The sequence below is a fragment of the Triturus cristatus genome, chromosome 11 (genome assembly GCF_964204655.1).
Source record: "Triturus cristatus chromosome 11, aTriCri1.1, whole genome shotgun sequence".
NCBI lineage: Eukaryota > Metazoa > Chordata > Amphibia > Caudata > Salamandridae > Triturus > Triturus cristatus.
The window spans coordinates 166,750,336-166,776,769 of record NC_140594.1 but is presented as its reverse complement, the minus strand read 5'-3'; the positions used below and the strand labels follow the sequence as shown (position 1 = coordinate 166,776,769).

Sequence of the window (26,434 nt, the reverse complement as noted above, 5' to 3'; positions counted from 1 at the left end):
CACACCTTGCACTGGTCTCTGTAAATCATACTCCTTTCACACAGTCTGCCTCTCTCTCTCTCGCCTCTCTCTCTCTCTCACTATTTCTTCCATTTTCCCCCTTCTACTTCGATGGGTAGCCTAGTGCTGAGTGCTGCAGCGTGCCTCCCCAGGTTGGAAGGAGGGAGTGCTTTGAGACAGAGAGCGGGACAGGGAAGAGCTAGAGAACACATAGAGATGGGCAAATGGAGAGAATATATCGTAGTGGAAAGAAACATGAAACTAGTAGAGGGACAGAGAGAGGCAGAAAGAAGACATGAGGAAAGGAGGAGTACGAAAGAGGAAGTGAGAAAGAAAGAGTTGAAGACAAGAAGAAAAGTGACAGGAAGGCATTGAAGATGATAGGAGGAAATGTGGGGAAAGTAGAGAAGGTGACAGAAAGAGTGTGATGAAGGCAGGTAGGCGAGAAGTAAAAAAAGAATGTGAGGGAAAAAGTTGGAAGAAGGAGGGAGAGTGATTGAAAGTTGGCAGGCAAGGATGCAAAGTGAGTGTAACAGGGAAAAATGTAAAGGGAGGGCAATAACATTGTATCCAGCAGTCCTCCTGCACTGCATTTTGGAGTCACCTCTCCACAGAGGCAGAGCGAACACCAATAGACTTGATCTAGCACTGCACCCTACCATTACCAGCTAGAGAAATGGGAGACCAGCAGTTGATGCGGCTGGAGCATACTACCTTCTCCCAGCAACCCACATTAGTCTGCACTGCACTCAGCAAGGCTGTCATGCTGCAGCAATGTCCATGAAGGTAAAACAGGTCTTCTGCCACACTATGTTGGTTCTGGTGCATGTGTCAAATACCCCAACCAGCACTCTAGCTCCAATTTCATGCTACGAATCAGCACTAAGGATTCCAGTACTTGGCATGTAGCTCTAAGATTATGACTATCCAGGGAGTGAAGGAGCCTGAAAGCCATAACACTGGATCTGGAGACACTGGCCTGTATAACTTCAGCAGAAAAGATAAAATGCACCCAACTCATTTTTACCATTCTCCCCAAAAATGTGTGTTATTTTGTGTACAAGGGATTGTGCAGGGGCTGGTCTTCTGGTGGTAAATCTTGGCATATTGTGTATATCATGACATGAAGGTGTCCACCCTTGGTACTGGTGGCACTGGCATGATGGCAGTACCACTTGGAATAGGGTGGACATCAATGCCCTAAGTCCACTCTTGTCCCAAGATGGTAGATACCTGCCTATTCTGGCTATCCATAGCATGATCACTATCACCCAGGAATGCTGCTGGCACTAGCAAAATAGTGGCAATTCTTGGCATATACTGGGCATCAATGGACAGCCTGAGATTATGAGAACTGTGCATTGTTTTTTTCCAATCCTGTCCCCATCAAATGACATTCCCAGTTGTAAAATATGATATTACGAAAGGAAAGAATATACCAATGAAAGAAACTGAAATGTAGAAGCATAGATAAATGCTAGGTCAAATGAAAGCCCATGTGAAATTGAACTTCGGGGAGTGGGCAGAACTGGTGATGGAAGGGGGTGGTGCCAGAGGTAGCTGAGAGTGGCAGCATCCTAAGGAGTATTTTGTGTACTGGCACTAGTGTTTTTTTACTTCAAATTAAGGACTGATGGTATGCCAGGACTGTAAAAAATTACGCATGGGAGTAGCTCTCATGCAAAAGGTGGAAAGTGGGTGTTACAAGGCGCGGTTAATCTTTTCCATTTGTGAATGTCTACAAACAAGTTCATTTGTGAGCATTCACAAACTGCTTTCTAACTCTCTACCACCCAGGAAATGGTCATAACTCTGCCAGTGTAAAGTGCTTAAGTAAATCCCTTTCCAGAACAGTAAGGGAAACAGAACAGAAACAAACACCACTGGTGTGTAGTGGAATGGGTTTCTCCCCAGTGAAAAATGTTTTCCATCTAGAGAAACAAAATGTGCAACTGTGTCCCCCAATGCACAACTGTAAAATGTGTACAATTCCTTATTTTGTGAATACCAACAGTTTCCTCATGCGACTGGTAAACCTTTTCAGGCATGCTACTGGTAATGCTTGCTTGCAAATTCTCAAACGGCTTAGATCCACACCTGGGCGTAGAACTATGTGTACATTAGGCCTGGGCGGCAAATTCCGTTCCGCTCGCGGAATTTGCGTAATTTCGCGTTCCGCGGAGAACGCGAAATTGCTCAAAAGTCTGCTTTCCACGATTTCGCGACATTTTTGCTTGTTCGCGTTCTCAAAATGCATGTTCGCGAGATATTTCTCCTCGAGCACGCAAACAGCAATTGCGAACAGGAAAAAAGCATTGCGAACAAGCAATTCCGCGTGTTCGCGGAATTTCCGCGTGTTCGCGGAGATTTTTTACCGTTTCACGGAGATTTGCGTAACGCAATTACGCAAATTCCGCCCACCCCTAGTGTACATATACTTTTCTGTGAATCATGTCTATGATTACAGTGTGACCAGAGACACAGTGCCCAGCGTGCATTCAAGAACCTAATGAATAGTAAGGGTTATAGTCCTTGTATACTACAACTAAACTAACTCAACTAAAACAGCTAAAGTTACTTGTATATGGAAATCCCAGGACTGGAGCACGGCGCCCTCATTGAAATGGAGTCAACAGGCAACCCCAAGTGAAAGAGACACAAACATAGAAATCATATACTCGAGTACATCTTCATTTTTTAGTTTCAAAGAATGTCATACTAACCTTCATATTTTCTAGTAGAGCTTGAGGGTCTTCAATGCCTTCTGGAACACATTTCTTGTTGTCTGGAAGTGATTCAAGTTTTTCCACAAGGGCTTTCAACCCTTTAAGCTCAAACTCTGTAAGATGAGTCCACCTTGTGGAGACTTCAGTAGCTGGAGAATCTGCTGGTGTTTTAGAATAGTCAATGGGTGTTGTAGACTTCACACTGTCGTCTGATTCATTGGACAGTGTTCTTTTGAAGTAACCAATGGCTGCTGAATTTTGTGTATTCCCTGGGGTATCCTTCCCATCTGAGTTTGTGCTGATGGGTGAAGATGAGCCATCTGCTGATAATTTGGCACTCTTTTCCACAATGTCTTCCTTTTCCTCCCGATTATGGGACTCGGAAGATTCTTCCTCCATATCTAATTGGGAATCAGACGAGAAGCTATCTATGCTGGTCTTTGTGCGGGCTTCTGAAAAACAGATGAACAAAAGTTAAATACTATATTAAATCTAATAGGAAGACCCACACATATGGGGGAGGAAAGAACGAGAAAGCAGCAGAGTCGCCATGAATTGCACCTTCCTAGTCACTACCAAAACCACAAAAATCTATCCTGGTGCAGAGGTTATACGCAGACGCACGTAGGAATTTATCCAATTAGAGGTGCTCCATGTGAAGTCCTGATAAGTATGTCCTACAGGAAATTAAAAAAAATTATAATGAGAGCCCTCACACAACTGCCTGGGTGTTGGGCTTCATCCTCGGGCCTCCTCATTCACCAAGAAGTATTATAATGGCAACTTGGCTTCCTGTTTGCATATGAAGCACTTAATGACCGATACAAGGGAGATGGCATCCAGTGTAATAAAGTGAATCTCACCTATGTATCTCAAGTATATCTTTACTATTGAGTCCCTGCGTTAATGCATAGGTGCACAGGAGGGTCAGTTCTCGTGCATCGCTCTTGTTCACTTGTTTCTGCCTAGAGGACCCTAGAAGGTCCGTGCCATTAGTCAGGACCAGAATGCCATATTTTCTTAGTCTTCGATATCCCACTCATTTAAACATTAGTCACACAACTTCATAAAATGTGAAAATGGAAATTACACTCATATTCTGCGATTATCACATTTTCTTGTGAGGCCTGTAGAAAGATACAATAAAATTAATTGACCAACAAACTTGTCTAAAAGAAAATGTAAAATAAAAATAAAATGGAAGATAGTAGCATGCAGTGGAGTGCATACAATCACTAAATGATCAAGGTGTTTCTGTCTCTGTAAAATCACTTGCGATATTCACACTGTACTCCATGGCGCCCTCCAGCATTGGCCATTAGGGCAAGGTCATGTGTGATTATGGATGTATTGGAGTATGGCACTGTTTTAATGACTCATGTGAACACTGTGTGTGTAGTGTTTATATCGCAAGTGATTTTACAGTGACAGCTTTTGTGCATATCCTCTATGCCAGGATTACTTATTGTGTTTTATTAAATGCTATATTGTACAAAAAAGTCAGTGCTATATTAAAAGAAACCAGTTAAGTATCTGTAAATATGGTTTCTGCAGCTTGAAACTCTTCTAGATTAACATGCTTTGTACAATCTCGCAATGTAGTGGTTGAGTTCGAAAGAGTCTTTGTTTTCCTCAAAACTTTGTTAGATTGTGGGTGGGAATCGACATAGGCGGAGACCTTATGACGTCGACTGTAAGCCCACAATGCCCATTTGCGTGCCCACCACCCAAGAGTATCTTTTTCTTTACCTTCCAGGAACCTGGGGAGGCAGGAGGGTCGCATGAGAATCTAGAAGAAATTCATGCTGCAAAACCATAATTACAGGTAACAGGTTTCTTTTGCATAATGACATTTCTTCTAGATTCACATGCTTTGCACAGATTATGTAACGGTATTACCTGCCTGGTGTTGGTGGACAGAAGATGGAGTGGGAGCAAAAATGTTTTTCAGCACAGCCTGACCCACTTCAACCTCTTTACGTGAGTATAAATCCACACAGTAATGTTTTGTAAAACTATGCCGACATCCCCATGTGGCTGTCTTGCATATTTCCTATACGGTGACAAATGCCATGATGGCCAACGGAGCCCCTTTCTTCCTAGTAGTGTGTGCTCTCGGTTTGGCTAGCAAAAGTTTGTTTGCTAAAGAGTAACACCGTTGGATAGTCCGTACAATATATCAAGAAATAGTGTTCTTGAAAACAGTTGTCCCTAGAGCTTCAGTTGAATGCCCAAAGAAAACTGTTATGTTTTCCTTATGCCGTGTGTCGCCTGCATGTGTTACATGACTGCCCTCCTGACATCCAGTGTTTGTAGGACTCTTTCTGATGTGTTGACAGGTTTCTGAAAGAAAGCTGGTGTGGTGATAGTCTGATTTTTGTAAAAAGGTTGAGATAACTTTTGGTAATATTTTTGGTTGTGTCCTTTTTATTACCTAATCCTTGTGTATGGATATGTATGGTTCCTGCACTGTAGTGCTTGTATCTCACTGACTCTCCTTAGTGATGTGACTGCTATCAGGAACACCATTTTCAATGTATGAAGCCTTAATATGGTCATATTCATTGGTTCAAAATGTGTGTTCATCAATTCTGCCAACACCAGGTTCAAATTCCACACTGGAGATGGTACCTCCCTCGCAAGAAAAGGGTTTTTGCTCCTTCCATGAACCTTTTGATCAGTGGAAATAAGAAAATGTTTTGTGAGTCTGTCCTTTAAAGTAGGCCGCAATCGCTGATAAATGTACCCGTAACAAGGCATATGAAAGTTTACACTTTGTAAGATGTGCACGGTATGAGACTATGGCAGTATCTTGATAGAAAATGTGTTGCATTTTCTTGGATTGGCACCACGTTATATACCTCTTCCACTTAAACACATTACACCTACTTCCCCGATGATACCTAATGTAAGCTTTGGCAGATGCAGAAGTTCAAACTGGGCTATTTCAGGAACCATGCTGTCAACTGCATTTCTCCCGGGTTTGGGTGGAATATCTTCCCTTGCTGCATGGTTAAGGTGTCTCTGTGCAGTGAAATTTTGAGATACAGCTGTTTCAACAACTGGAGTAGAGGTGAGAACCATAGCTGGTGAGGCCAGTTCGAATCTATGAGAATCATTGTCATGTTGGTGATTCTGAACTGCTCTAGAACAGTTAGGATCTATGGTATTGGTGGCAAAGCGTAACTTATCGACAGGCCATTACCCAGTGACTGGGTATGGGAGTGCCGGGACGCGAAGCACCGGCATTTTGTGTTTACTGGTATTGAGAAGAAACCTATGCCTGGTGTTCTCCATAGATTGAAATGTGTGTCCACTATAGAAGTCACACCGGAAGTAAAGATGGATAAAAACTAGGGAAGCAAGGGCGCACTCACAATCGACTTTGTTGAAGATGACGTGCAGACCAATACACGTGACACGAAACACTTACAGTAAGTGAAAAAGAAGGTGAGAGGATTGACAAGAAGGTATCCCAGTAAACAGTAAACAGAATGCATCGGAGATACGTTATTTTGGTATTCGGGTACAAATATATACTTTGCTAGAAAATGGGTGGGAAACTGTTTAATGTTTGACGCGAGAAAGCGTGAACGGCCCAAATATTGAAAAAACAGCTAGAAGGTCTATTTGGGAAGCAATAGCTAGACATGCAGATTAGAAAACCCTACAGAAAGGAGTTTCTTGAAAAAATCACATTGTATGGGTATGTGAATGTGACGATAAGTTTGGTTAAACATGAGAATAATAAATTGAAAGACATATCATGTGACAATGTGATAGAGCCCAAAAAGAGTCCATAAGGGATGCGAGGAAAGGAATAGACTACATGATCATTCATTCCCAATGCTAATATGACAAAAGCAATTTTGAGAGGCTCGGATTGAGAGGCCATATGGAACATGCACATTAGTAAACCTTATGGGTTGAATCTGAATGGGAGATGTTCTAGGTATAAAATAGCTGCCCTATAGAGAGAAGCGGTTGCTCAGTTGTATAGAAGAAGTGCAGTGCATAAAGGGACACTTGGGTTTCAGGCCTTAGGTTTTAGATATTCTAAGCTTTAGGTAAGGAAAAAAATATGAGCATTTGTGGCCATGAGGCAAGTTTAATATAAATATTAATAATTATGGAACATAACTCACTTCTAGGCCTCGGGAGCCCTTAATGATTTCAAAACGTCCCACTGTGCACGCGACACAGCTGCAAAGCTTCTTTTATGAATCGGTGATACATTTTGGATTCCTGTAATTTTTTAAGAAGGGAGAACCCACCTGAGATATTTATTTTTTTTTAAAAACCGTTTTTATTGCAGAACAATATAATAAACAGCTTACATACATAATGATCCTGCACCGCCAGTGCCAGTGCCATTCCTTGCGTGGCCATTAGGTTTTCGCACACAGCTTGTTAGCCCACATCCCGGAGGCCGGGCAGCGGTGATAAGTAGGCCATTGTACCGAATCATAGTTCAACCTGTACCTTTGCTATGAACACAATAGGGTGTCTGAGTTCCGCTTTAAAGTGTCCTCCCCCCTTCTCTCCCACCCCGTCGCTTCCCCTCCCCAGTCCCTATCCCCCAGCCCCCCCCCCCCTCCACCCTCCAGTGCCCACGCCCACGACTGTTCCCGGCCTTAATGTGTAGTCTGGGGTACATTGCAGAAGTAAATAACCATCTACTGTGTGTGTGTGGCTGGGATGCTCCGGGGGGGCAACGTCAGGCTCAGAGGGCGCCTCGTCCTCCTCCGCCACGCTGCTGCGCAGGGCCTGTACCAACACTTCCCACGCTGTGGCCGCCGCTAGTGCCCGGTCATCAGCCCTACGGGTCGCCAGCTGGTATCTAAGTGTACTTTCACTGGTCGCCCACTTCTGCAGTTCCCTAATCCACCTCCCATGTGTGGGGCCCACCTTCGACTTCCAGAGCCGCGTCACTTCTCTCTTTGCCAAGAGGAGGCCCATATCTATGAATTTACTTGTGGTCTTGTTCTTGGGTGTATGAGGAAACCAGTGCAGGACACAAACCGCCTTAGTGTATTGCAATTCCCTGTCCGTTACCTCAGCCAGCGTTTCGCCCACTTCCCTCCAGTATTCACACAGGTGAGGGCAGTCCCATAACATATGTCCTAGCTCCGCTCCTATAACGCCGCATCTAGGGCATGCCGCATCTGCCACCCCGAAGTACCTCCCAAGTTTACCCGGTGTGAGGTAGGCCCTGTGGAGGATATAAAAGTGTATCAGCTGGAAGCGTGCGTTTCTGGTACTTTTCCTGGCCCTCCTCACTAACCCCGCCCACGTGGTGTCAGGGATCTCTATTTGTATGTCCCGCTCCCATTTGGCCTTTAGCGCCGCCAGCGGCTGCAAGGTTTCGCGCAACATTCTAGAGTACAGACAAGTCACCGCTTTATAAGTGCCGGCAGACATCATGGTATACTGGCAAGCCGCAGATGTATTAGGCTCCAGGAGTCCCTCTCCCCAATGCGCCTGCATCGCTCCCGTCACCGCCGCGTGCAGCAGATAATCTCCACGCGGTAGATCGAACCGCTCCTGCAGGGTTTGATAAGGGATCAGCGCTCCCTCCTCGTATAAGTCGCCCAACATTTGGAGGCCCGCCTCCTCCCACACCTGCAGTCCCGACCAGTCTCCACCGTGCGGGAGCGCCGTCACCATTCCTAGCGGAATCTCCGGCGCACATGGGCGCCGCACTCCCGCACGACGTTGCGACCGATTCCAGCAATGCCGGAACGTCTGCTCCTCCAGGGACAAGTCTCTGACAACCAGCCTCTGCTGCAGCGTAATATACGCCAGCACATGGCGAGGGGTGCCTCCCTCCCTGTCCTGTTCCGGCCCTCGATATACTCTTGCCACCTCCTGTGTAAAGATCTGTAGCTGCGCCGCCAGATAATAAAACTCGAAGTCTGGGACCGCTAGGCCTCCCTCATCCTTTGGCCGGGTCAGAGTCGCCAGCGCAACTCTGCGCCGTCCCGTGCCCCAGAGGAACGAGACTACTAGCGATCGCAGCTATCGGAAAAGAGAGGCCGGTATCCACACCGGGAGCGTGCGGAAACAGTACAGGAGACGTGGCAACGCTATCATTTTCAGCAACGAAATTCGCCCCGTTACCGAGAGTGGGAGTGTGGCCCAGAAGGACATGCTACCCTTCAGTGCTCGCATACAGCGCCCCACATTGCCCTCCAGCATATCTACGGTAGAATGATATATATGTACTCCGAGGTATTTAAGGCAACCAGGCTCCCAATTAAGCAGTGGTCGGAACGCCGGCAGCGGCTCGCCCCGGCGCAACGGGAACAAACAGGTCTTAGACCAGTTTACCCGCAGCCCGGAGAGTCTACCAAACCGCGCAAGAAGTCTTTCCGCCCCATCCAGCGCATTCGCCGCATCCTCCAAAAACAGGAGCAGATCATCTGCGTATAGCGAGATTAGTTGTGGGGTCCCTCTGTAAACCAACCCCCTGTAGTAACGGCCTGTTCTGGCCTCTGCCGCGAGGGGCTCTATTGCTAGCGCGAACAAAAGTGGGGAAAGCGCACACCACTGCCTGGTACCCCGGCCCACGTGAAACTGATTCGATACAAGGGATCCCACCCGCACCCTTGCCACCGCTGAGGCGTACAGGACCTTCGTCCAACCGATGTATCCTTCACCAAGGCCGAAACGCCTCATGGCACTGTACAGGTACCCCCACTCCAGACTATCGAATGCCTTCTCTATATCTACTGATAAGACGAGTGGTACTCGTGCGCCCTCCAGCGGGTCCCCCAACAAGCGGATAAGTCGTCGGATGTTAGCAGTGGTGTTCCTCGCGGGAATGAACCCCGACTGGTCGCTATGAACCAGTTTCGGCATGTGCCTCAGCAGCCTGGTCGCCAGTATGGTGCTCAGGATTTTATAATCCGTCGTCAGCATTGATAGTGGTCTATAAGAAGCGGGGTCCGTTCCCTCCCTTCCCGGCTTCAGCAGTGGGATCATCAGGGCCTCACACATGGATTGTGGCAGTCTACCCCTTGTCTTGGCCTCCCCATACACCGCCTGGAGCCTTGGGGCAGGTTGGTCCAGATATTTACCATAAAATTCTATGGGCAAGCCGTCCAGGCCCAGGGTTTTATTCCGAGCCATCCGTTTCACTGTCCCCCTGATTTCCGCCAGATCTATGTCTCCGCCTAAGGCCTCCGTGTCTTCTCGGTCGAGTCGCGGCAGTGGCAGCCCCTCCAGAAAGGAGTCAATGTCCTCTTCCAGCCCCTCGAGCGCACTTTTGTAAAGCGTCCTATAGTACGAGCAAAAACTATCCAGTATGTCCATCTGGGCCTTGACCACTTCGCCTCCCTCCCTCTCTAGGGCCAAGATCGGTTGGTTACGTTTGGCAGGATTGGCCAGCCAGGCCAACAGCGTTCCCGCTTAGTCCCCCTCTGCATGCGCCCGCACCATATAATTCTTGGAGTCAAAGCTGCGGAGCCTCTCCACTTCAACCGCCACCGCCTCTCTAGCCTCACTCACTGCCTCCTGGTGCTCGGGGCGACCAGGCCGCGACACCTCAGCCGCCCGCAACTTCCCCTCCGCCTTGTCCAAGTCCTCCAACAGAGTCCTCCGCACCCCAGCATATTTCCCTATGCAATGTCCTCTGACAACTATCTTGAAGGCGTCCCACTCCATCGCTCTGGACGCCGTGGACCCGCTATTCTCGTTAAAGTTTTGAGTAATCCTTTCACCGAGTGCCACCCGGTATGGTGGGTCATCTAGTGTAGCAGGCCATAGCTGCCACATTGGGACCCTCGAGATCTCAGTCATCCAGTCCAACTTCAGTAACAAAGGATTATGGTCGGACAGCGTTCGGTTTAAGTACTCCGCGTGTGCGACTGACTGTAGCACGGCCGGGGAGCACAAGAAAACATCCAGCCTAACATGGAGGTCATGCAGTGTTGAGTAATATGAGTAGTCCCTCGTTGTTGGGTGTTGTGCCCTCCAAGCATCCTCCAGACCCCACCTCCCCTGCCATTCGAGCCTGTGCTTCGCTAGCCGGTGCACCGGGGATGTCTCTAGAGGCGGGTGGGACCTGCCATCTAGTGTTGGGTCCGGATGTTTGCAAGTTGTTTTTCCTCAAAGAAGTCTTTTCCAGTCACAAGGCAAGGTGACTCCTCCTTTCGGTGATAGTGCGCATGGGCATTGACTCCGTTATTAGATTGTTTTCCCGCAAGAGGGTGAGAATGGAGTAAGTGTAGTACAGAGATGTCCATGCATGTATACTGTAAATAAGAACTGCAACGACCATAGCTGTCCTGGAAGGAGGGAGGGTGCATGTGAATCTACAGCTCTACATGCCAAGATCAGATGCTTACAGGGCAAGTAACATAATCTGTTCAAGGCATGTGTGTTGTAGATATATATGCTTGTCATAGACTGTATAGCAGTGCCCTCCAAAAGCGGTGGCTAACCAGTGGTCATTGCAGTTGCAAAGTATTTTTAGTACTGCTTGTCCTACATTGGCTTGTTGACATGCTAGTCATCCACATAATAATGTTTGGTAAATGTGTGTGGTGTAGACCATGTAGCTGCTTTACAAATGTCAGCTATAGTTACCTAAAAAGGCCATAGTTACTCCTATTTTACGAGTAGAATGTGCTCTAGGAGGTATATATAAAGTTATTTTGGCTTTAATATACCATGGTTGTATACATTTAACAATCCATTTAGAAATACTAGATTTAGAGATAGGTTTTCCTTTATGAGGGGGAGAAAAGGCATCAAACAGTTGTTTTGCGAAAAAAAGTTTGTCTATCAATATAATAAAATAATGCTTTTGACATCTAACGTATGTAGTGCTATTTCTGCTACTGAATCAGGTTGAGGGAGGAAAACAGGTACCTCAACTGATTAATATGAAAAGCAGAGACTACTTTTGGAAGGAACTTTGGGTTAGTTCGAAGAACCACTGTGTCTTTATGGAGGTGGAAGAATTGTTCTTCTAAGGTTAGTGACTGAAGTTCACTGACACATCTTAGTGAAGTGAAAGCAATCAAGAAAGCAACATGGTTCAAAAGGTGGGCCCTTAAGCCTTATTAGAACAATGCTAAGGTTCCATGCAGGGACAAAGTGCACCTTTGGTGGTATTACTCTTTTAAAGCCTTCCATAAAGGCTTTGATCATTGGTACTTTGAATAGAGGTAAGTGTTGTCTGTTTGAAGATATATAGCTACTGTTGCAAGGTGTAGATGTACGGATGTGTAGGCAAGGCCTGCACATTGTACAAGCAATAGATAACAAATGATTTGTTCTATAGAAGAATCTAATGGATCAAACGTTTGGTTATTACAATATATAACAAACCTTTTCCATTTTGTTTCATAGCATGCTTTCTTGCTTCTTTAAGAATTGTTATGCAATCTGGTGATACATTTAGGCATCCAAACTCTATGACTTCAGGAGCCAAATCACTAGGTTGAGCTCCCTGGGGTTTGGATGTCTGATTTCTCCATGGTTCTGAGTAGGAAGGTCTGAGGTGAGGCGAAGCTTCTGATGTGGAACTACAGAGAGTTCTAGAAGTGTGGTGAACCATGGTTGATGAGCCCATGTGGGAGCCACTAGAATAAGGGTGAGGGATGTTTGTCTGAGCATCCGAACCAGAAATGGAAGAAGAGGGAGAGGCGGAAAAGTGTAAGCAAATATCCTTGACCAATTCATCCATTGGGCATTGCCTTTGGATAGGTGTGGGAACCTGGAGGCAAAGTTTGGGCATTTTGAGTTCTCTTCTGTTGCGAAGAGATCTATCTGTAGGAATGCCCATTTGTGGAAGTATGGGAGTAGAACTTGGGAGTGGAGTTCCCAATTGTGGACTTGCTGCCACATCCTGCTGGTGAGGTCTGCAAATTTGTTGTCTGTCCCTGGAAAATGTTCTGCTAGCAATTGGATTTTGTGATGTATTGCCCAATGCCAAATGGTTTGAGAGGCGCATGATAACTGTAGAGAGTGTGACCCCCCTGTTTTTGTACATAATACATAGCTGTCATATTGTCAGTCAAGACTAAGACGACTTTCGCTACCAGGAGGGGTAGAAATACTTTAAGTGCTAGGTGAACAGCTAGAAGCTCTAGGTAGTTGATGTGGAGACTTTTGTGTTTGGTGTCCCATATACCCTGAGCTGTCAGATACTGTAGATGGACATCCCACCCTGTAAGGGATGCGTCTGCTGTGAGCACGACTTGTAGAACAGGGTCGATAAAGTGTCGCCCTTTTGACAACTTTTGGGTGTTCCACCACTGCAGAGAGTGATGGGTGCGGCTGCCTACCAACACTAGATCTTTTAGTTGACCCTGTGATAGTTTCCATTTGCGCTCTAAGCATTCCTGTAGAGGATGCATGTTTAATCTTACATGAGGTACTATGGCAATGCATGATGCCATCATCCCTAAAAGTTGCATGAAAGTTCTTACTGTTAGATATTGGTTGTTTTGGAATTGTAGTAGCAGTGTTTTAAAATTGTGAATTCTGGCTGTAATGGGATAGGATAAACCTGTTTGAGTGTTTAGGATAGCTCCCAGATAGGGTTGCAGTTGTGCAGGTTGAAGATGGGATTTTTGCACATTGATTTTGATTTCCAATTGATGAAGGAGATTTATTGTAATTTGAGTAAGTTGTTAAACACTTGAGGTGTGTGTTGGCTTTGATGAGCCAATGGTCTAGATATGGAAAGACGTGCATTTGTTGTCTTCTTAGATGGCCTGCTACTACTGCTAGACATTTGGTGAATACTCTGCGTCAGTAGTTACTCTAAATGGGCGCACTTTGAATTGATAGTGTTTTCCTGCTACCACAAATCAGGTATTTGCGATGTGCTGGGTGAATAGGGATGTGAAAGTACTCGTCCTTTAATTCTAGTGCTGACATTAAGTCGTTTCGTTGTAAGAGGGGAAGCACTTTTTGAAGTGTGACCATATGGAAGTGTTCTGATAGTATGTATAAATTTAGAGGTTTGAGATCTAATATTGGTAGCAGAGAACCGTCTTTTTTGGGATTAGGACGTAAAGAGAGTAAACGCCTGACCCTTGGTGTTAGGCTAGGATAGGATAGGATATGGTTTTATATAGCGCACGAATGCCGAAGCATCTTGGCGCTGGTAAGTACAGAGGGAAACATGATCCTCAGATGCGATCCTCTTGGAAGAGCCGTGTCTTTAACAATTTCCTAAAGGATTGATGATTCTCTACTCGTTTTAGGGAACAAGGGAGCTTATTCCAGAGTCCAGCAGCACGGACTGAGAAAGCTCTACCCCCCCATCTGACTTTCCTAATCCGATTGATCTTAATAAGACTCTGGGTGCTAGACCTTAGCACACGGCCAGAAGTATACGGAATAAATAATTTCTGGATGTCCTTGGCTCCACCTCCGAAAACAGAGTTGTATTGGAACTGGTTCTATAGCTCTTTTTGTTAGAAGAGCTTGTGCCTCTTGTTTGAGCAGTTGTTGGTACTCGAGAGAGAGTTTGTGAATACGAGGCGGAATAGCGGGAGGATTGCTGGTGAGCTCCAGGCAATAACCATGTTGGATAATGTCCAACACCCATTTGTCTGATTTTATTGACTGCCAACTGGAAAGAAATTGATGAAGTCTTCCCCAGACAGGTGTTTGATTATCGGGGGAAATTGTTATGAAGTCACAGTTTGTTGGGAGATGTAGAGGTACGTGTTGGGGTACCTCTACCTTTAAAATTGTTCCCCTTGTAACTGCCCGTGTAAAATCCTCTAGAGGGGGAGGACTGATTTTGTGTTTTTTAGGAAGATGTGTTGGCATATGTGGAGGTACTTTTGGAGCCTCCCCTATAAATTGAGGGGCGAAAGGAGCCTCTGTTAGAGGGTGACTGTAATGCCCCCATATATTTTGCCAATACTGTATCTTTCTTCATTTTTTCAAGTAATTCATCCACTTGAGGGCCACAAAGATGTTCCCTGTCGAACGGGCATTTAGTATTATTTACTGTACTTCTGGTTCAAATACAGAGATTCGTAACCATGCTCGTCTTCTGAGGAGAATACTAGTGTTGACTCCTAAGGCTGCAGTATCAGCAGCATCTAAAGCACACCTAAAAGAAGAATTAGAAATCAGTTTTCCCTCCTGTACTAGTTCCTGCCCACTTTTTCTGTGCTCCTCTGGGAGATATTGGAGTATGTCTTCCATTTCGTCCCAGTGGGTCCTATCGTATCTAGCCAAAAGACCTTGTGTATCGGCAATAAGCCAGTGGTTGGCTGATTGTGCAGCCACTCTTTTACCAGAGGCCCCTATTAGCTTGGACTCTTTGTCCGGAGGTGGTACATCCCCAGTAGTTTGTGAATTTGCTCTTTTACAAACATTGGACACAACCTAGGAATCTAAAGGAAGCTGGCCTTTAATAAACATTGGGTCAGATGGTGGGGGTTTATATTTTTTATCCACCCTGGGTGTTATAATACGTGCACTCACTGAATCTTTAGAAAACGTCCTCAGCATGCCTCATAACACCTTTTAACATAGTTAATGACTGTGTTGTCCTATGTGTGGTCCCTAATGTTTCAAATAAGAAATCTTCTCCCAAAGATTCCTTGGGTAAAGTAACTCCATGGTATGTAGCTGCCCTGGCAATTAACTCCTGGTATGAGGTGTTGTCATCAGGAGGGGAAGGTTTAGCAGGGTATAGATCTGGGTCTGTATCTGTAGGAGGATCTATATTGTAATCATCCCCATGGATCTGTATCAGGATCTGTACGTGAAGAGCTCTGTGGTGGGATGCCTAGAGGGTCTAAAGATGGTACAAATAGGTACTGGTGGAGTTAGAAGAAATAGGGTGAAGGTGAAGAGGTCTAGTAGCCATGTCCTCCTTCTTCTTAAGAGGGATTTTATATCCAGTGTCTATCTTTCTTTTTGGAGGATGGAATTACTGGTTTTGCTGTAAAATGTCCAGTGTCTGGATTTATATACAGTTTTTTCTATTTTTGGATCCAGGTTTTGTTCCATGGTTTCCACAATTGACTCCTGAAGCTTTTGAAGAGTATCTTTCTGTTTTGGTGCCGAAATGTTTGGTATCAAGCTGGATTTGTCTTTAGGTGCCGAAGTTGTGTTATCTCGACTTGAGCCAGAAGGCTTGACGAGTGCTTCCGTTGCCGAGCCGGAGGGCGGAGCGTTGGAAGGAGAGTCTCAGTGCCTACCATGGCCGGATGGCAGTAGTGGCCCGGAAGCCTTATGTTTGATGGAAGCGCGTTTTGTGAGTAAAGGGGCTTTGGTACTCACAGCACCTTGACCGGCTGGAACGTCCTGGAACTCCAGTTCTATATCCAGCTGGGAATCTGAAACATGGACAGAGAAGGCCTCTTCTTCCTCTGCTGCAAAGCTTCCATTTCTTCCAGTTCGATATCTTCCATGAAGATATTGGAGTTCTCTTCGATGTTTTTTCGCTACATTTCTTACCATCGAGGCCAGCGGTCGCGTAGAGTCTTTTTCAAAAGGAATGAGCAACAGTTGTCGCAGTCTTCTTCCTTTTGCTCCGGAGAGCACAAGTTACAGACTTTGTGACGGTCGGTGTGCAGATATTTGCAATGGAGCCGATGGTAGAATTGGAATGGAGTCCGTTCCTTCGGCAGATTTACTCGATGTTGGTCTCTCGAGTAGAAGTGAAAGAAACAGGCTAGGCCTGAAGGCCGCAGTTGGAGTTTTATTGTTTCAACTGTGAAAGTTTTCAGATTTTCGATACACAAGATGGGAAAAAACGTTTGAAACAATACCGAAGAGGGTACAGTGGGTTTTTGAACCAGAGGGATCCTGACAAACGGTCTCGAATCGGAGCACAGCAAACCACGTCCGAACACGATGGCTGAAAGAAAACGATCTAACAATGGAGTCGATGCCCATGCGCACTATCACGGAAAGGAGGAGTCACCTTGCCTCGTGACTGGAAAGGACTACTTCGAAGAAAACATCAACTTGCAAACATCAGGACCCAACACTAGATGGCAGGAGTATGCAAAGCATGTCTATCTACAGCACACATGCCTCGAACATATAATTTCTTGTTCTCGCCTTGTTGATTCCTTTGGCCTGTCATCAATGGTGGCCAAACTGCTGCTGGATGGAGCGCATCAAAACTCTGCAGTAAAGTATTAACAAAATGCAGCAGACTATGAGCCCTAGAAGTGACTTTTACAGTCAAACTACAACAGAAGTGCGGTAGAATATAGATAATGCTATAGAAACTAACATCTGCACTCAGTCTTGTGAAAGGAAAACATTTCCTTCCGTTGTCACAAGATTCAGAGAAGACTCGGCTTCATCCACTAAAAAGTGTGCTAGACCAGCATTTGTTGGTTCTTTCACCTGCTGTGAAGCATTTAATGAACCAGCGTCTTAATACAGAACCACCTATCAGCATTTTCTTAGATGCACTGCCAATGGTACCAGGTATTTGGTTTATACTCTTGGATGGCTTACAATTGGAAGTGCTGACCAGCCACAAACAATCTCAAATATTGCTATCAGCAAAGTCCTGTCTCTGGGCTTAGAAAAAGAGGCTTAGCACATTTGTCAGAGGCGACTTTGGAGGACCGGCGCTAGGTGGCCAGGGACGTGCACAGAGTATAGAAGGGTTCCATGTGCAGAAACAAAAACGTCTTGTTACCCTAACAGGCCAACACTGAAGAAACGTCACTTAGCAACCCGAGTTAATTTCAAGGCTCATCAGCTGGTTACGAGTTGCCCTGAACCTTCTCATAGCTTCTCCCTTGGAGAAGTTGGAGAGTGCCTTATTCCTATACCCCCCAAAATCGTATCTATGCAGTATAGCTGCCTACATGTGACAGGAATTTGTGTTTTTTCTTTCCAGACAGATTCTGCATCTCATGACTGTTTATCCAATAGTTTTGTTGTCTGATTAACCTCAATCATTTTCTAATGCCACATACCGGCACCGAATCCTTAACATCCACAGCTGTAGGCGATTTCTCCTTTTTATAGTTGGAAGGAATGATCACAAACAAGACCACCTAAACCTGCTCATTCCATATTTGAACTTTGGTCTGTGGACTTTTAACAACTCAGAGATTTTAGGTGTGGAGGTTCCAGGTTTGACAACCATAGACCAAGACGTAATCTTTTCATGTTCTGAACTGTCTGTAGTTACAATGAATAGGAAAGTGGATATAAGTGTCCTGAAGGTCTAAGGACATCATGAATTCTCACTCATAGAGTAGGGAGGTGACCAAACATGATGCCTGTGTGGTCAAGAACGTATTTAGATCACAAAGATTCAATATGGGTCTTCAGTCACTAATCTTCCTCTTGACCAAGAAGAACCTTGATTATAAGCCCTGACTGCCAGCTTCTCTGTACATGTTTGATTGCACCCTTGAGCAGTAATTTCGAGACTCTCCAACTGCAGCTGGTCAAGATGTTGATGATGTTCTATTGATAGTAGGCATCAGGGCTGCTTTGGTGAGAACTCTATGGTGTGTCCATAGTGATCTATATGAATTTCCCAACAGTGTGTAGTCACTCTTTCCCATTCTGAGGTAATATCTGAAATGTTCTCCTAGCTCCATTGAAGGTGGGTGGCAGTGCAGGGAATGTATGCTTATTTTTTAATTGACAACATGCTTGAGAAGGCCACCTGTTTCTGTTGTGCTTTGTTGTAAGACTACCACTGGGCTCTCAATTATTCTTGCTCATTGAAGGATTGGTAGTGTAGGCCATAATTTGTGGTTTGGGCTTTGCACTGCAAGAATCCTTCCGTATGTGACTGTGATTATCTAGAGCCTCAACATCCAAAGAGTTTAAGAAACCGCAACACCCAAAAGAGCACACCATGTTGGTATTGGATTTAATGCACTGAAACTTGTCATCCATAGGTTTGCCTGGGTATCAAACACTGAAAAAATCCATGCCATGACTAGTCGCAGTCAAAGGGAAGGTCCCGTTCCCTCTCCCAAAGTTGTCCCCGCGACGGAGCTTCATAGCAGTCGAATTTAGCAGGCAAGTCCAAAACATAGCACAAGAAGTCCATGTGGGACTAGTGTAGTGTAGTTCCTATTTTCCTAATAGGCTCTGCGCATTGGAATAATATACCCTAAAGATTTGGCATAGGACTGAGGTCAGTATGCCCCAATCGAGTATATTAAACTTACTTAGTTTGTACCAGCTAACTCAGAGGCCACTAGAAACTCATTGTAAACAAGAAGGGATTAGTTTCTGGCTACCGCATAAACATGACAACTTTGTTTCCCTTTAGAATCGGAACACTCTCAGAATCGTGGAAACAACAGATAACCGTTTCACTCAGCTAATCGTGCATGCTTAGTTTCTTCAGAGTTACACAGAAAGAATAGGCGGGCGTTTCAATAAAAGGATTTATTAAACAGTCTTGTTTCTCGTGTAAGAGATATGAGCTGTTACAATCACAAGACAGAATGCGAGATATATTATGTACAGCGTAAGCAGTAGAAAGAAAAAATACTGCGCTAGCATTATCTTTTAGCTATGACACATATATTCATATGCATAAATAACATAAGCTAAAAATGTGAGTACTCATAAGATGCTTCTCTAACTAGTTCTACCCCAGTGTACCTAACCTAAGTGTAGTATAAGGTAAGAAGTAGGTGATGTATTCTATATTATGGTAGGCTATAGTATGGGATGCTAAGTTTGATATGCCAAGTCTGGTATGCCAAGAGTCCCTCTAGGTTCTAGTCAACTCCATACCTTGACAATGAGAGAGGTGGGAATCTCTTTCCGGGTCCCGAACTCTAACACCCCGCGAAGGGAGTCAGAACACTGGAAGCTGGACTCTCTGCGAGAAGGAATGACAGCGTCTTGTCAGTGCGTCAGGCCGGGACACGGGATCCTCTAAAGTCGAGGTCTCCTCCTACTTGTTTAGGAAAGGGCAGGTATATTTATACCCGGTAGGTGCCTTGGAATGTTAGCACTGACGTAAAGTCGGGCAGAGGAAGACGTCAGGAATGAACCCTTAAGGAATAGCGGTTCATGCATAATAAATGAGTTCTTGGAGAAATCAATAATCCTGTGCTAGGGGAACTCCCAAGAGCTTACGGATCTGGTTTCTAAGAACTCGTTGTGACGTTGGGGTGGACGGATGTAGGTGACCATGCCTGTATTTGGATAGCATGGCTAATGCCTAAATAAGGACTGGGATCTTATGCCTATATAAGGGCAATGCGAATTGTGCCTATATAAAGACATGTATTATGAAAATCTATATACTGACACCTAAAGCGGAATACAACACTAGGCCCCTTCCTACATTCTCTAATTGATGAGAAGGCACAAGGGTGCAAAAGGTCTTGGTCCTGAAATCTATCTCTATCAGAGCTAATTCTGACTCTTGTCCCGTTTCTGTGGCCTTTGGTAACACCGCAGTAAATACAAGGAATCTGTGACACCATGCTGGTCCTCTTTGGCATGTAGCAGGCTTCCTCTGTTGCATTTTCAGGCCCCTAGGAACTGCAAGAACCATTAACTGGAACCCTTGCTGCCTATTGGAACCTTTGGGACAGTCCCAGACTGGCTTTGGTGCTAACATCAGTCCTGGCGCCACAACCCATGCCGGACCACAAAGCATCGACACTGATGTGGACGCCAGACGATTAAGCGCATGCTATATTGCTCTCTGTCTCCACTTCGACTTCAACTGGAGTCATGCAATTTTTTACAGTTACAAAATTTTCATTTTATATACACTACTACCTTTATAAAAAGGTACCCAGGAGAGACCCAGAATATTGAAGTGTACATATTACCTAAGTGCTCAAACAAATATTTTAATACCACGTGAAGACAGAATGAAGGATGACCATGTCCGAGGAAGAAGGAAGAGGGGATTCTGTAAACCTAATTAAGCATTCCCATTGCATTACACATATAACTATGTATTACAGTATAAATGTTTTTTTTCTTGTATGACCAAGAATGTATCAATATTTTATAATCCAATACAGATGTTGTTTCGCTTTGGTATACAACATCTAGTACATTGGAGCATGCTAGTTAATTTTCATGGTTCTATTAGGCCCATAGGTCATGTTATTCGAAGTTGTACATCTGCACATCTCTGAGAAGGATAGCCTCGTTTTCAAACCCATCAAACAGAAGTGGGATTTTAAGGAGAATAATGAGCTTAACGTTGTATTAATGAATGCCATCTTCTTCTCAAGGACACCTTGTGCTTCCTCTGGAAGGAGATCCTGCCACCTGCTAATGAGGTATTTTATGTATTTCAGGATTCTGCTCTAAATTATCTTTTTTTTTTTTTAGCAAGACCCCTGTTCAACCGAAATGACAACTGATTTTCAATTATTTTATTGTGCTGCTTGCTACTTTGAATTAAACGTTAGTTAAACTTTCGGTTACTGATCGAGTGTGTTCAATTTTTTACAGATATGAAGCCAGGTGCTTGTCCCTGTAACGAAGGGCTTCAAAATGAATTTTACAAATGTCACATTTGGGTGCCTTAGGTTTTAGATAACGGCAATGCATGCATTTGGTTGTCTAGGAGTAGTTTAGGCTTAAGCAAATGTCAACTTACTAATTTATGCTGACAATCATTTCCTTGAATTACCTCTGTAAATAACACTAGTTGTAAATTGCTCACTCAAATGAAGGCAAATTAATTAGCATTCTGGCCAAAGGTCCAGCCTCAGGTTCTGAGCACGAAGTGTGTACTTGGCTAATAGTACAGTGAAATTATTTAATTCTTGTTGCGCATTTTCAAGAGTGAATGTAAATGCTGGAAGAGTCACTGTTTTATGGGGAAAATAATACAAACCAATCCATCAGATTCATCCCGGTGAAGTTTCTTACTCACCCCAGTTTAAAACTAGGATCATTTACTGCAACAACAAAAATGATGCCATCTTTACCTCCGTTTTATAACTCACCCATTCTTTGATATTCCTCAGTGGCGTCGCCCCACTGCCAGGAAGAAGCAAAAGAAAGGAAAAAATAAAATGATAATAACAGAATGTTATTATCATTTTATTCTGTCCTCCAGCTGCGGCAGCGTACGTGTTGGGGCGGGGTTAGGCTGCAGAGCAGGAGAGGAGTGGTAGAACACTACTGTGTGCAATGACTGTTTGGTGTGCACTCTTGGGCCGCATAAAACAGTCATGCACACTTCCTGTTCTCCATGCAGGCTGCATTACAGCCTGTATGGAGAACATGCCCACCCCTCTAGCCCTTCGCTGAGCGCCGTGGTACGGCGCTCAGACCAATTACAACGCTGCATTGCAGCATTGTGATTGGCTTAGGGGTGGGAGCCTGGCTGCCGGCTTCCTGTTCCGATCTGCAGTCAGACGCAGGAGAAACAACACGGGACCCGACGGCGGCAAAGTAAGTTTTTATTTTTCTCTAATGCAGCCAACGCCTCGTACCCCCCCCCCCCTCCAGTGAGTCCGCCTTCCCCCTCAACCCACCAACGAGACGTGCCTGCCGCCCCTGAAATTCCTCGATTACCAGTGTGCACCATAATATGCATTACTTTTCAAGGAACACTCACAGGATCCTCCTATGGATACATCCCACTTTTCCTAATCTAAAAGTAAGTTCCACACCCTAATATGCACTTTTATTACCTTTTTGTGAACTTGCCACATTTTATTATACTTATTGTATCCAATGGCAACCATAAATAAGACACCTGCCCTTGTAATAAAATGCATCCATGTTTTGTTATCAAACTAAAGCAATGGAACAACAAGCTTGTTATTTATTGTTATCAACAAATGGCAGTATACTTTCACATAAAATACATAATCCATGCTATTATCAGGACTAGGCAATCAGCATGCTTTCAATTGGTCATCCCCCAATTACTGCACAATGACATTACAATTTTAATGTCTCAGTTCTGTAACTTAATTGCTGTCTATGTTACATAGCAGTAGTCAGGAGGTATTATTATTATTATTATTATTATTATAACGGCTCTTATAAAGCGCACAGCTACTCCAAGGAGTGTCCCGGTGCATTCCCTCCTGGACGGTAAGGTGGAGCAGGCACAGTTTATTTAAAGAGCCAGGTTTTCAGTTTCTTTCTAAATAACCCCAAATCACTCACAGCTCGTAAGTCAGTCAGGAGCTGATTTGAGGCCACCGCACCCAACCGGGTCAGTGATATGCCGCCAACTCTCTGTCTGAGGATCCTAGGAATGCAAGCCAGTAGCTTATTGCAGGATTGCAGTTGCCTAGACGGAATATAGAAACCGAATCTTGATTTCAAGTAGGAAGGTCCATTACCATATAAGACCGAATATACCATCACCAGTGACATAAACTTCACTCTTTCTTTCACAGGTAATCAGTGAAGGTCCCAGACATGCAGCCTAACATTAGCCCTCTTAGGGAGGTTGAGTAGGAACCGGGCCGCCGCATTCTGGAGTTTATTGAGGAGGTATCCTGGCAAGCCGGCATATAACGCTTTGGCACAGGGACACTGGCATTGAAGGACACTTACTTCAAGAGCTCACTTACCAATTAACATTGATTCTTGCTGGTACTCTTTGATGAGATGAGAGTGCTTCGTCAGACAATACACATATCTTTCTAGGACATACCAGCACATCTCATAGTAGAAAGGATAGCGAAATTTGGCATGCACCTAGAAAATAAAATTCAGAGTTATTCTTTAGGTAGGTGAAATTCTAAAGAGAGTGGATAAGGAAAATGCTACTTACCAGTATGCATCTGTTCTTGTCATATAGAGCTGCAGAGTTGTACACTATGCATACATTGCCATCTGGTGTTGGGCTCGGATGTCTGCATGTTGTTTTTGTCTTCGAAGAAGTGTTGCAGTCACAAGACCGGTGACTCCTCCTTCGGTGGACAATGCGCATGGGCATCGGCTCCATCATTAGATTGTTTTTGCCACTTAGGGTTAGATGGAGTAGAAAGATGTCCATGAGTGATGTATCTAAATAAGATAATACTGGAACAGATAGAGGTATCCGGGGTGGCGGGTGGGCGTGTAAAACTCTACAGCTCTACATTCCAAGAACAGATGCATACTAGTAAGTAGCATTTTCCGTTCGAGACATATGAGCTGCAGATTGTACACTATGCATAGACTATACAGCAGTATCCTCCTTAGCGGTGGCTACCTGTATCTGTTGAAGTAGTTTTAAATAGTGTTTTTAATACAGCCTGGCCCACACTAGCTTGTTGTTTTGCCTGCACATCTACACAATAGTGTTTTGTGAATGTGTGTGGTGTGGCCCAAGTTGCAGCCTTACATATGTCATCTAGGGGAATGTTCCCTAAGAATGCCATAGAAGCCCCTAGTTTGCGCGTAGAATGAGCTCTAGGGGGAATGGTTAATGTTTGTTTGGCTGTAAGGCAGCATATTTGTATGCATTTTACAATCCACCTTGCAATTACTGTTTTGGATATAAGATTGCCCTTATGAGGTGGGGAGAAAGCTACTAAAAGTTGTTTGGTTTTCCTACAGGATTTTGTTCTTTCAATGTAGTAAAGTATGGCTCTTTTACCATCTGAGGTGTGTAGAGATCTTTCTGCCACTGAGTCTGGTTGAGGGAAGAATACTGGTAGTTCAACAGACTGGTTCAGATAAAAGGCAGATACTACTTTGGGTAAATCTTTTGGGTTTGTTCTAAGAACCACTTTGTTATGATGGATCTGTAAAAATGCTTCTTATATGGTTAATACCTGGAGTTCACTCACTCTTCTGAGAGATATGATAGCAAGTAAAAAAGCTACTTTCCAAGTGAGGAACTGTAGTTCACATTTGTGGAGAAGTTCAAAAGGTGGACCCATTAGTCTGGTGAGCACTACATTGAGATTCCACACCGGAGAGGGTGGAGCTCTTGGTGGAATTATTCTTTTAAGCCCTTCCATAAAAGCTTTGATAGCGGGAACCCTAAATAAAGACAAATGTTGTCTGTTTTGTAGGTAGGCTGCTATGAGAGCTAGATGTAACCTTATAGACGTATACGCTAGGTTACATTGCTGTAGATGCAAGAGGTAACAGATGATGTTTTGAATGGAAGCATCTAGTGGGTTGATCTTGTTGTGTGAGCAATAAATGACGAACCTCTTCCATTTTGCCGCAAAGCATGCACTTGTGGTAGAGCATCTAGCTTCTTTGATAATGTCTATACAGTGTGGCAGGATATTAAGGTAGCCAAACTCTAGGATTTCAGGAGCCAGATCGCAAGGTTGAGCTGATTGGGATCTGGGCGTCTTATCTCTCCATGGTTCTGAGTGAGAAGCTTGGGTGAGAGGTGAAGCTTTTGATGTGGTACTATTGATAGTTCCAGTAGAGTTGTGAACCATGGTTGCCTTGCCCATGTTGGGAGCAACTAGGATCATTGTGAGGGAATGTTGTTGGAGTTTCCTCACTAGTAATGGAATGAGTGGGAGTGGCGGAAAAGCGTAAGCAAATTTGCCTGACCAATTCATCCATAGCGCATTGCCTTTGGACAATGGTTGTGAATACCTGGATGCGAAGCTTGGGCATTTTGCGTTTTGGTGTGTGGCAAACAGATCTATTTCTGGGTGTCCCCACATGTGAAAGAATGGAAGAAGAACTTGAGGATGAAGTTCCCATTCATGGATCTGTTGTGTTTCACGGCTGAGCAGATCCGCAACCTGATTGTGTACCCCTGGTGGGTGTTCTGCCAGGAGGTATATCTTCCTCAGAATGACCCATCTCCAGATGCTCTGCGCCAGCTGGGATAACTGGAGAAAGTATGTCCCCCCCTTTGCTTTTGTATGTAATACATCGCTGTCATGTTGTCTGTACAGATTAGGACAACGTTCCCTAGCAGTTGCGGCTGAAAAGACTTAAACGCTAGAGAGATTGCTAACAATTCCAGGTAGTTGATGTGAAATTGTGTTTGTTGGGGGGTCCATATCCCTTGAACGGTATGGGTTAGAAGATGTGTTCCCCAGCCAGTGAGCGATGCATCTGTTGTTAGCACTATCTGTGGGACTGGCTCGAGGAACAACTGCCCTTTGGAAAGGTTTTTTGTGGTCCACCAATGCAGAGAGCGTTGGGCGCGGTTGTCCATAACACTATATCTGTTAGCTGACCTTGAGCCTGGTTCCACTAACGTGCTAGACACTCTTGTAATGGAAGCATTTGCAGTCTTGCATGAGGAACGAGAAAAATGCAGGAGGACATCATTCCTATTAGTTGCATGAACACTCTTGCTGGTAGTGAGTGTTGTGGCTGAAATCTTTGAACTAGAGTTTGTATAGCACTTATCCTGACTGGATTGGGATTTGCTAGGGCTGTGGAAGTATTTACGGTAGCTCCTAGATATTGTTGTATTGTGGAAGGTTGGAGATGGGATTTGCCTAGATTTATTGTGAATCCCAGACTGTGAAGCAATTGTATTGTACAGGGTGTGTGTTGAACACAGCTGTTGTGGGAGCTTGCTTTTATGAGCCAATCGTCTAGATATGGGAAGACATGAATTTGTTGTCTTCTCAGATGGTCTGCAACCACTGCGAGGCACTTGGTGAAAACTCTGGGCGCTGTGGTAACTCCAAATGGGAGAACCTTGAACTGGTAATGTTGACCATCTACCACAAACCTGAGATATTTTCTTTGAATGGGAATGTGGAAGTAGGTGTCCTTTAGATTTAGAGTGGAGAGAAAATCGCCTTGCTGTAGTAGTGGAAGCACTTGTTGTAAAGTGACCATGTGGAAGT

At 44.7% G+C, this 26,434-nt stretch overlaps 1 protein-coding gene across 6 annotated transcripts in view; it reads right to left on the bottom strand.

The window, feature by feature from the left end:
- The window catches only part of KDM2B (lysine demethylase 2B), a 759,008-nt gene that overhangs the window by 355,729 nt on the left and 376,845 nt on the right, over positions 1-26,434 (bottom strand). For all 6 annotated transcript variants that reach the window (XM_085636000.1, XM_085636002.1, XM_085636001.1 and 3 more), the window contains exons 10-11: positions 23,234-23,360; positions 2,724-3,178 (exon numbers count right to left, since the gene is read on the bottom strand). In XM_085636000.1, the coding sequence (XP_085492126.1) occupies positions 2,724-3,178; positions 23,234-23,360 (582 nt within the window). The remainder of the gene's footprint in view (positions 1-2,723; positions 3,179-23,233; positions 23,361-26,434) is intronic.